The sequence below is a fragment of the Hippocampus comes genome, unplaced genomic scaffold, assembly GCF_001891065.2.
Source record: "Hippocampus comes isolate QL1 unplaced genomic scaffold, H_comes_QL1_v1.1 scaffold202, whole genome shotgun sequence".
Lineage (NCBI taxonomy): Eukaryota > Metazoa > Chordata > Actinopteri > Syngnathiformes > Syngnathidae > Hippocampus > Hippocampus comes.
Window position 1 is genome coordinate 1,137,367 of NW_017805829.1, and position 12,279 is coordinate 1,149,645.

At 39.1% G+C, this 12,279-nt stretch overlaps 1 protein-coding gene across 7 annotated transcripts in view; it reads right to left on the reverse strand.

Moving 5' to 3' along the window:
- The window catches only part of rapgef2b (Rap guanine nucleotide exchange factor 2b), a 122,942-nt gene that overhangs the window by 77,536 nt on the left and 33,127 nt on the right, over positions 1-12,279 (reverse strand). For all 7 annotated transcript variants that reach the window (XM_019887410.1, XM_019887407.1, XM_019887414.1 and 4 more), the window contains exons 2-3: positions 6,881-6,951; positions 3,971-4,027 (exon numbers count right to left, since the gene is read on the reverse strand). In XM_019887410.1, the coding sequence (XP_019742969.1) occupies positions 3,971-4,027; positions 6,881-6,951 (128 nt within the window). The remainder of the gene's footprint in view (positions 1-3,970; positions 4,028-6,880; positions 6,952-12,279) is intronic.

Sequence of the window (12,279 nt, forward strand, 5' to 3'; positions counted from 1 at the left end):
CCATCATTTAGCACCTCTTTGGCTAGCAAATGCACACTTCATAGTTAATTTAGTTTTACTTTATTTTGCTTTTATGTAGGTCGATTACAGTTTAAAATGCTAAAATTGTAGTTGGAACAAAATGGTAGAAATAAAATATTCCTCTAAAACTAAACATTTTATTTTTTGGGATTACTTTAAGAAATCCATGCTTGAAAGTGAACAGAAAATTGTCTATTTTGGACTAAAGTAGCCATTTTGGACTTGTACTTTTATGAACGCCTACTTGTGAACGTGCCCAAATGAGCGCAAATAGAAAGTAGGTATCTTAGACCAGTGTTTTTCAAACTTTTTTGAGCCAAGGCACACTTCTCTCATTGAAAAAAATCTCGCGGCACACCACTAGCTGAAAATGTGAAAAAAAACGCTTATTTTAACAATTAACGTGATATATTGTTACTTTAACCATTTTAAACATTGAAGAATGACGCTATAACAGCTTGAATTGAAATCAAATGAACACGAAGAAAAAAGTATTTTATAATCTTTGATATTGTTTCACTGTCGTCCTGCATTCATGCGGCACAAATTAGCTTGTCTCTTGTGGTCAAAACACAAGGCAATTGGCTAGCTGTTGCTGCTCCCTAGCGGTATGGGAGGGTAGCACACGATTACTTTCTGAGCATTTCACAGGCATACAAATTTTGGATATTTTACCGCGGCACACCTGACAATGTGACACAGGGTTTGAAAAACACTGTCTTAGACAGACAAATCTCAACGACCCATGACCGAAATTGAACAGTGAGTCAGCCATTTTGGTTTTGTGCAACCATTTTGAGAGAATTCCAAAGCTTGTATTTTTCAGAACTCCAACTACGGAATTCGGCCAAATCACTTCCAATCATGTATCCAACGGAGATCGGCCAGGCTTGTAATAAAAAATAGGTAACTGTAATAAATTTAACAATGTTATTTCTTATTCCATACTTAGGCAGCTCTTCCACCCCACCTCTCCCAAAAAACAAAAACACAAAAACCAAGTAAAAGCGTCAACAAACAAAGTCCGTTTGTGTTTACTTTTGACTGAAAAGATGGTGAGAAGTTTGACACAATCGCTACATCGGACGCCGTAGCGAAAATATACCAAGGTAAAAGTTTGTTTGACGCACATGGGGGAGCCTCGGATTGACAAGGCTGTCGTCTAACTTTTGAGTGCTTGACATCATCTACAAAAAGAAGTCTATCAAGTAATGTTTGTTTGGAAACAATTTGAATGCACTGCAGCGACTTTTTCTCTATTCCGTGGGCGGCTTGAAGAGGAAAAAAATGGCAGCAGCTGAGGTCTACATCAACACAGGCCTCTGCAGCAGCACACCTTTATTAAATCCTCATTCGGGACGTATCTTGGTGGTACAGTGATGGTCAGGTTCACGTCGCCTACAGCAAGGGAGCAAAATTATGCAAACGTTTTTCGTGTGTGTGTGTGTGTGTGTGTGTGTGTGTGTGTGTGTGTGTGTGTGTGTTTGTGTGTGTTTGTGTGTGTGTGTGTGTGTAAGTAAACGGGGACATAGTATTATTGAATCTGAAATCTCAATACATGTCAAAATTCAGCCCTTAAAAACTAATTGTTCTTAATATTTTCAAAAAATATATAGTTTTTGTTCATTCCGGGTAAAAGGAAAACAACTGTAGGACTTTTTAAGATAAGATAAGATAAGGAAACCTTTATTAGTCTCGCAATGGAGAAATTCCCAATTCACAGCAGCAAAGTTATGAAAGGAAGAAGTGGAACAACAAAATATAGGAAGCCACCTTACTGAGGATAATACAAAAATATAATTTTAAGAAATGTGTGCAACGTTTTTGGTATGTCAACTGCCGTTTAATGGTCTATTTTCTTTTAAGGGCGGATTTGATGATTAAAATAAAAAAATAAAAAAAATAAATCTAGTTTAAGACATATTAAGGATTTCTTCACACTGTGAATTATGTCATCAACATACTCAAAAGAGTTTTAAAAGGGTTTTCTTATTATTTGTCGGTGCTGCTCCATTACCACGTCAAATTACACTGGCAAAATACCGAAGAAGCAAGTAACACAAGCAATGGCTGCACGCTAGTATACTTGCAAAGGGTGACACCGAAGAGTTTAAAAGGCGGATCAAAAGATAGCAACCTCAAGAAAAAAAAAAAAGTGTCAGGTCAGCCTCTTATCTACGAGAGCACTGTAATCTGCGGACGGTAAATCCTGCAGGGTTCAGGCTTTTTCGCTGCATAGGCACTTTCTCATAAGCTTCGGATTGTGTATGTGTGTCTCAATGTGTGTGTGTGTGTGTGTGTGTGTGTGTGTGTGTGTGTGTGTGTGTGTGTGTGTGTGTGTGTGTGTGAAAATGAGCACTTTACCAACAACTATCCTTCTGTCTCTCTCTCTCAATGATGCAGATACTGTGAGGGTACTATGGGCTTGTTAACTGGGTCTTATGTAAATGTCATTCTGCGTTATGTGATCTGTATAAAAACAAAAAAAAAACATTTTGACTAAATAAAGATCCTACAGTGGGGCTGCCAACCAATAGAATTTAACAACCAAATCTGTCCAGATTTTTTACATGTTTACCGCGTGATGGCTATTCAAGCGTATTATTTACAGTAAGAGGATAAAAAGAATTACACATTCTGTTCAAATGCACAACATAATCATTACTCTCTCTTAATTGTTGGTAAATTTTGGCATTAGTATTTGTTAGTGGAATGGATTTATTGCAACAACCTCATCATGGTACACGCACTTGCAGCCTGAATCACAGTAGATGAGATTTCAGTGTACCAACAACAAAAGTATCTATCAGTACAAAAAGACAGGGGTGTCAAACTCCGGTCCTTGATGGCTGTTTTCCAACTCTCCCGAATGCAACACACCCGATTCAAATGATCAAGATTGTTACCAGGCTCCTGCAGAGCTATGATTTGAATCATGTGTGATGCAGCAGGGAGAGATGGAAAACATTCGGGAAAGCGGCTCTTGAGTATCAGTTTGAGATCCCTGCATTAAAATAAACAAATACAACCAAAACTAAATCTTGACAAACATTCACTGATAAATCTAATAACTAAAAATAAATAAAACTCGAAATAAATAAACATACATAAAAATGAATGCATTAAATACATTTTTTTAAAAACATGCGGAAAATCGAGAAAACATGGTCAGGTAAATTATGAATAGATAGGTAAATTAAAAAAATAATTCCATTCTAACATAATAGAAACATTTAAAAAATTTAAATTTAAAATAGATTCCGGCTCCGGCCTTCCTGTGTGAAGTTTGCATGTTATTCCCGTGCCTGCGTGGGTTTTCTCCGGGTACTCCGGTTTCCTCCCACATTCCAAAGACATGCGTGGCAGGTTGACTGAACACACTAAATTGTCTGAAGGTGTGAGTGTGAGCGCGGATGGTTGTTCGTCTGTGTTTGCAATATGATTGGCTAGCAACCGGTTCAGGGTGTCCCACCACCTACGACCTGAAGACAACTCGGATGGACTCCAGAACACCCGCAGCCCTTGTGAGGATAAGCGGATTAGAAAATGGATGGGTGGATGACTCAGAATCATACACAGTCGCAAACGAAAACGATCAAAATAGAAATAACGCACCATCTATATTTTGTTGCTGCTTTTGCCTGAAGAATAAACGAAACAAGTTGCACGTTCCTTTCCCTTTTTAAAACAAAGGAACTGCAACACACCCAACATTTCAACACAAAACAAAAGAGAGTCTGCTTTTAGGTCGTCACTGATACTCAGCCAGACAGGCAGATGCATGTAACCATTTTTAAACTTGTGCTTATTAAATCATGTCTGGCCGCAAATGGCTTGCACGTCAAAATGAGGTTCAGAGAACACTAAATACATCTCCATAAAAGGTGTCATATCATATCAGTATCCATTTCAAAAAACATCACAGCATCATAGTCCAATTTGTACTTACTAGTAGAGTACTTCGTTGGCTTCGTGTCTCTCATAGCGCACCGTCTCGCACATGATCCTGCAGGGCCAAAACATGATTTCAAAATTTATTATTCAGGGTTTTTCCAGCATTTAAAACAACAGACCGATAGACATGGCTGCTTCCACCTATTTTTGGGTTGCCTCCAGCTCTACGTGGTTGTGAAAATACAGTAAATCACGAACATTGCCATACTCAGTGATAATTTTACAGTTTACCCCCAGCGAGTCCCAGGGACTCGATCAGAAAAGTATGAGTCCCATTATGCATTTAGAGAGTCCCAAATTTCGAATTCTGAAATGGTCTACTTATTCAATTGCATATGATAATATCACAAACAACAACAATATACATTGATAATAGGTTTATTTCTTATAAACAAATGCTGCAAAAATTTAAATAATTCAGGCATACAAGATTAACAATGAACATCAGCAGCTGTGTACTCCAGGTTTATTCAACAAAATAAATGGATCAAAATATGTTGTACTCATATGGCATCATGAATACAACATACCACAAAATCAGAGTATTTTTTTCCATTGTCCCACTGCAAAGATTAATTTACTGGTAATCATTAATACAGGTAAGTATTGATGTGGCTTGACATCCTCTTCCCAAAACGATGCATGTGTAATCTATCAATTTGACGAAAGAATCTACCGCACATCATCGTTAGTTCTACTGACAGTTAACATTAGCATTATTACACCTTGTGAGCAATGTTTTATTCATAAAGTTACCATGCTACAACCAGTAAATTATAGAATAACCAAGACTGTTTCATAATATTTTTCATAGCGACTAGCCTATAGATCTAATGACCAACTTGCCTCGTAATCGTGCCTCTCGTCATATCTCGCTCTCGCGTTCTGTGCATACGTCACAGGTGAGTTTAGTGATACGCCCTTCGGACGATTCAAACGAAAAATCAGACTGGCTTTCCCATTTCTTAAATGTCGTATTTAGTAGACCTTTGTGTGTTTTTTTCGCCGCCATCTCAAACTGTCATCCGCGCGATTCCTCAGTTTGTGGACTAAAATAGCAACCCGCATGCACACACAACGTTATCTGTTCCGCCCCGCCAACACTGAAAACAAAACAAAACGAAAGTAAATTAGAAGAAACACACTCACCACACCACACCACAAACACGGATGCAGGCACAGTGAAATCGCGTTGATCACGCAGGAGAGATTCGATCGCGTACAGTCAACTCGTGTGCGGTGGCATTTTTGGGAAACCATTTTTCGGTACCGTCAAAATGACGCCACGGAAACGACACGCTACCGGTAACAATCGTTAAATCCTCAGGCCTGCCAAAGGTTTTTTTTTTTTTTTTGTTTTGACTGAGAAATTTCCTTGCATCCCAAAAACGCACATTATTTGGAACTGTGCGTCCCGCGGGAAAATTATGCGCCTAGGACGCGGGACGCAGAGGTAACGAGATGGCTGTATACTCTTTTCTTTGGTTTTTACATCTTTCCAATTTTTCTCAAAAACTGGCAAATTCTTCTGGCTCAAACATGCTAGAGAAGATTTTAAAGACAAATTTCCAAACCAATGCATACGTTTTGATTTTTTTAAAAACATAATCTTTCCACATTTCTCAACCAATTTAAACCATAACAGTTCGATTCTCAAGTTACTATTTGCTGTATGTTAGCATACCTACCATTAGCATGTTGATGTCTGAGCAATTCTTATTAGAAGACATACAGGGAAAGATGTAATACCTTCATCCATCAAACTTGATTGCATTTCTACTTTTCTTTGTACGAGGACTGGGCAATACGGCCTTAAAATAAAAAGTTTTCCACATTCACATGCAATTTCGACAGAAATGGCATTCTCTGACCGTATTTAATTAAAAGCAATTCTTTCATAATAAAACTGATTCATTCCAACTAATGTTTCTCTGGGATAATGAATTCCCGGATGTAGGAATCCAAAGGCACCCCCCTGCCCCGCCTACCACGTGACCCCAAGAATGTCATCCGCATCAGGATCCCACCCAAGAAAGGACTGTGAAATATCATAGTCTGTGCTGTAACCTACAGGCAGCACATCAAAACATAGCTGAGGGGCATGCACACGCCTGCGTGTGGGGAAATAAAACAGCACTCAAAAATAAGATCCTTCACATAAGTCTCTGGTTTGTGTGGTGTCTGACTGGAAAGTGAGTGCTGGGAAGGGTCACTCACAGCGTGGAATGTTCCAGCTCACAGGTCATGTACTTTACATTGTTCCCTTAATGGGATAATCCACATGTATGCACAAACACGAGGGATGCTGGAAACGCACTGGATAAGGGGAAAGTCACGTTTACTCCCCAGAAGGATATGTTATCTTTTAAAGTATATTTCCCCACTTTATTTCATGATTTGTCTGGTCCTGCAATTCGGCAAACAAAATAGAATACATCAGATATTTTCAATGATTTTCTATAATCTGTGTCCGTAGATTAATTAGCCTTTACCAATTCCGTTTTAAACCATAGAAATGAAAAGGTAAGTGAATTCTATCAGATGTCAAATGTCAAAATTAGCAGTCAGCACTCAAATTAACAAACAACGTTGCTGATCGATCGGATTGGACAATTTATGCACAGACAGTAGTTGTCTTCTCTGACCAGTAACTCCTCAAAAGTGTGATATCAGAGTGAGCTTTGTCCAAGAAAAAAAATTATTTCAACAATATTTGGTTAAAATAACATTTATCACATTTGCAAAACAATGGTATTATCAAGCATCAGTACTCATATCGCAGCACTTAAAACTCAAAAAAGTGGAATCAGTGATACTGCACTACAATACAATAACTTTTCCTCTTACAGCTAAAATATATCTAGAAACGGTGCTGACTTTGAATGAGGTAATATGCAATGCCCACCTGAGTTGATGCTCCCGCAGGTTGGACAAAGCCTCCATTCCATGGAGGTAGGAGTAGACGATCTCCAGGTCCTAAGAAAAACACAGAAAATTCCCCATTTAAACCGGACCTGTCGGCAGGTGAAGATGCCACCTAAACATGAAAATAAAGCTTTTAAGATGGGGGGGTGTTCATTTGCTTTCCATGATTTCCATGACAAAGCGCTTCTCCAGCACCCCCATGTGGACAAAAGCACATTGAGACATAAACCAAACCAAAAAGCCGCTGACTCATAGACACATTTACAAGTGAACAAACTGTTGGGTGAACACTATGTTGTAGTGGGGGGAGTGAATGCATATTAACTCACAATTCAATGTCTTTAGAAAGTGAACCAGTGAGTTCTGGGACCGGATCCAAAGGAGGTGAAACACTCCACTGTGTGTTGAAACACACTGGGCCACTGACCGAGTGTGTGCGTGCGAGTGTCAATGGTTGTAGTTATTGGGTTCTACAGCTTTTGATTATTTTTAGAATTAAGCATTCTACGAATTGCCCCACTGATTAACATGAGTTAACCGAGTCTGCATGTTGAGTGACGATCGGTAGTTTTCTTTACCGTTTGTTTAATAAAGTGATTGAAATGTATTTGATCACTTACTCGCAAGTTCGCTATTCACAATTTTTTGGTTTGTTTTTGTTCTTGTGGAATGTATCCTCAGCTAAGTGTGGGAAAATTGAGCAATTCACATGTTTGTGTTCTTCCTGTAACGCTCCACAAGGGCCCCGAGATGCCAGCAAAAGCCCTGGCTAAAAGGAAAAGTAGTAATTGTGTCAAGGAAGTGACTAATCTTAGGGAAAAACATGTCAAATTCGAATTCAGTTCAGGTAAAATTGATTTAATACTTGATACATCATACATACAGTATCTTATACATACCCTCTAAATCAGGGGTGGGCAATCCCAGTCCTGGAGGGCCGCTATCCTGCATGTTTTCCATCTGTCCCTGTTGCATCACACCTGATTCAATTGTTCAGGCCTCGACAGAGCTTGCTGATGATCTGATCATTTGAATCAGGTGTGTTGGAGAAGAGACAGATGGAAAACATGCAGGATAGCAGCCCTCCAGGACTGGGATTGCCCACCCCTGCTCTAAATATATTCTCTTGCTCGGTTCTGTGTAAAAGGCAAACATATCAAGTTCTCCTGTGACATTTCAGCAACACACACACACACACACACACACACACACACACACACACACACACACACACACTCCTGTCCATGGGATGCTATGTTATCCAATCCTGTTGAAAGCATTTGATGGTGGCATGTTCTTCAAAAGGGGGTCAAAAAGTAAAGTCCTGCGATGAAGTCAACATTGTAATAAATTCCTTCATTCCAGAGCGGATGGCTCGCATACATCACCCACTCCCCAACATTCCCACGACAAAGCTGAACCTCATGTCCACAATGTAAACTCAATGAGGTTTAGTCAGCTACTGCCATCTGCTGGCACACAGAGCAACTTCATCCTTGAGGATAACCAGAATGAAATTTGGGGTTCAAAGTATTTAACTTACATTTTCTCAACAAATAGTGACTTGATTCAATGGATTTCATGCTAATCCTGCAAGTTAACTATATTTATCACGTTATCGGCATACAAAGTGTTGTTTCCGCAATTCTCTGGGTGCTAAAAGATTGCAACATTATTTAAGATTGAACTTTTTTGTCCATGAATCAGTGGATCTCAAAACTGACAAGGGTCCATGACTTGTAGCTTAGGGGTCCACAAAACAATATGGAATAAAACTACAGTTTCATATAATTTAAAATCAGCGCATATGACGGACAGCACACCAATAAACCTTGATTTACGCCAAAAGCCCTCCTACCTTAGCTTTGACCCAATTAAAAAGTCAGATGTAACTGTTAAGCAGCATCACAGACATGTGCTATATTTTATTTTTTCTCCATAGTAACTACCTGATTTCTGCAATCTCCAAGAAAAAGGATTTGGTCATCTTTGAGTTGAATCAAAATAAAACATTTACTTTGGAAAACGATGATTAACATCTTTGTTTATTTTCAAAAATGTTACGGACCAGACCAGTGACTCAATCATAATTATTGTTTGTGCATTTTCTGCACTGTCCTGTTCAAACAAGGGATGGAAATTGAAACTTTTTTTTAAAAATCTGATTCAACAATTGACAATTATGGTCAGATTCATCAATTAAAAAAAAATGTTGTTTGCACCTGATTTCCAAGAATACAGAGCCCACCCATATACAGGAATAAAGTCCTTTAAATGGAAAATCAAAGAAGTGTTTTTCAGAGAATGTAGTCCCTTTTTCAAGAATAAATGGACAATGTCCTCAATAAAAGGCTTATTATTACAAGTATAAAGTTCTGTTAATGATTTTCTTCCCTTGCTAGACCTTGACTTTAATTTCTTATTGTTCTGATGATCCAGGAAAAATACAACGTGTGACTTATAAAATCTGTTTTATTTGTCCTTCGATAAGGTTAGTGTAATGATATCTATAATAGCGTCCACTAGATGGCAGCCTTACACAGTTACAAGACAATGAACGGGCCTTCACTAGCACTCAAGCAAGCTAAGGGAGAAGAAATATGTCAAACCATCAATTATGGCTTAGCTCCCCAATAGTTTTGAGATTGGTTGTATGGAAGGAATGTAAAGGAGACCAGATTTTCCATTTCCAGCATTGCTTTTTTTTAATGTTGTTTATCTTAGCTGTCAGAGTGACACAATCGCCGCAAAACCGCTTGTAAATATTTGCCTTGGTGAGGGTGTATGAATGCAGCCAGCATGTGGCCATGTGTAGGAATACTTCGTTCACATTACTACAAAAAGACGATCATAAATAAGAACATGTGCTTGTCAAAACAGTGCAGATAGTAGAAGGAAGATCCACATCAATTGTTCACAAAGGTTGGTCAACACCAGCGCTGGCCGGCTCAGAGTTCCATCCAGCCAACAAGAATGGGAGCTAGCTAATAGCTAATGTAGCACACTGCCAATTCACTCAGAGCTCCAACATCTATTCAATAATGATAAAAACACATTTTTCCACAAGGAATTGGTCAATTCCAGCTAAGAGTGTTCAGAGCAAGAATGTCGTCAGTGACCTAAAACTCGAAAACATAACATCTAATCTCCCTGCCCCCTTGGCTTCCTTTCCCAAACTAATCCTTCCAGGAATACAGGTGGTCCCCACAAGAAGAAAAGAACATTCCAGGATGCCGATGCGGATCAGGGCTCAACGCTGACATGAATCACGCATAGAAAGGGGATGCAGTGCTCACCTGTATCGTGGAGTTTTTTGGGAATTTTTTTTAGGGCCCAGCCATTTATGACCTTTAAAATATCGCCCACAATAACGGGCCAATGTTTGTTAATTGTTTTTACACTTGTGTCATTATTTATTGCACATGATATACACATCATAAACATATAAACTACTCACAAAAAGTTCGGGATATTTGGCTTTCAGGTGAATTTTATGGAAAATGTAAAAGGTTCGCACTACAGTGATAATCATATCATGAAAGTCGGACATTTAAGGCCGGAGCCAGATCTGAACCCTGCATCTCCTGCACTGTGAGGCCTACGTGCTAACCAGTCGACACCGTGCTGCTCATAGTTAATATATTTGTCATAAATTAAACCTTGGTGGACTTACTATAAGGTTGCTGACTTCAAAAGTCAGTTAAGTTGCGTAAAGGATACTTTGCCATCGTTGGTGATCAATCGTGAAAAGGCTCATTTTCTCCATTGTGTGTGTTCAATAAAGAGCCAACCTATCCTCTACGACAGGTGAAAAACTGCCGGTGTTATCTGGGACCACCACGGGGATCTGCTGGCATAGATTACACAAGGCTTCCCATTCACTGTGGCCGCGATGGTCAATCCGCGTATTCATTAAGGCTTAAGGCTGAGTACAGATAGCAAAGCAGCTCCTCATGCATCTTTTAGCCAACAGAGACAAGAATCACATCAAGGCTTTCAATGACAACGGAGCCATTGGTCCTGGGGGTTACAATTTGTAATGTATACTTAGATACTTGTCTTGTGCTCGGATTGATTACTAAGGCTGGCGGTATCCAAGTTGAATTCAGAAGACCCTGATGCAGACTCTAAATCAAAAAATGTTACCGTCTAAATTTTCAAGTTTCAAATCTATCGTCACGCTGTTCTAATTACTAAAAAGTGGTTGGCAATTATGTATTAAAATTAGGGCTGTTCCGATCGCAGGGCTGTGAAATGAGGAAGAGAAAATCCAAGGAAAGTTAAGGGGGCATCTGGGGGGCACAGCCCCTCAGTGTAAGCCTGGGGCGCAGGGCTCCAGACACCAAGCAATATAAGACGTAATATGGTATATTCTGAGTATTTCCTGAAATACTTATTAATGGTTCTTAATAAGTAAAAATTTTACTAGTTTTGGTCTATTTTGCCACATAAAATACATAAGTTTTCTCTTTTAACTTAATTTTTTTTTTTTATGACATCTTAATGGTGTCTGACCTAAGTCAACTTACACCCTGCTGCTGTGCCCTCCTTGAAATATCTAATAATTGCACATTAATTCATCTCTTAATCAAAATACAAGTTAAAAAAATGTAAATCTGATCTAACATCTTAAACTTGAATCAGAATCTAAACAAAATTATTTCATAAATGATTAGATCTACTTGGCAATCTGTAATACAACAACTTTAATTACACTCGTTCAGAATGTTTTCCTTATATGTGGTCCACCAAACGCGTCCTCCCGCCTGATCCGTACTTGATATCTTGGTGGCATAGCACGCAGTAAGCCTTGCCCGGTTCCTTGATTTTACGAATGTGTTCATGCAGGTACTCATTCCCGACTTCATGTTCAAGCCAATTCCAATTTTAAGGGTTTTTGATCCCGTTTTCCTTGTCGATTTCTTTAACATTGTCTTTGTCACCGTCTTCCCGTTGCACAACATCCCTTTTTGCGACAGACATTCTATCATGTTCTCATAGCAAACCTTGACTACTGGCAGTGTGTTTTTCTTATCAACATGTGTTTCAAAGCGAATACTGAGACAGGAAAGAGAGAAGTTGGTGCAAATGCCGTAAAGCATTCGTTGCAGTGTCGTAAAAATGGGAAGTATGGCAATGTCGTTCGTCGGTAAAATTCACGTACGCGGTGCCAGACCACGCAACTTTTAACCCGCGTTAAGTTCTTGTCGGCTTTGCCGTGTTGCAGTCAAAACATGTTCTATGCTCAGCTGGCGTAAAACTCCGCGTGTAGGAGGCATGGTCGCTGCGCAAGGCTATTAAAGCCAAGTAGACCCCAACTCCCCAATGATTTTAATGTAACAATACAGGTTTTGTGAAAATCATGTTTTTCACAACAGA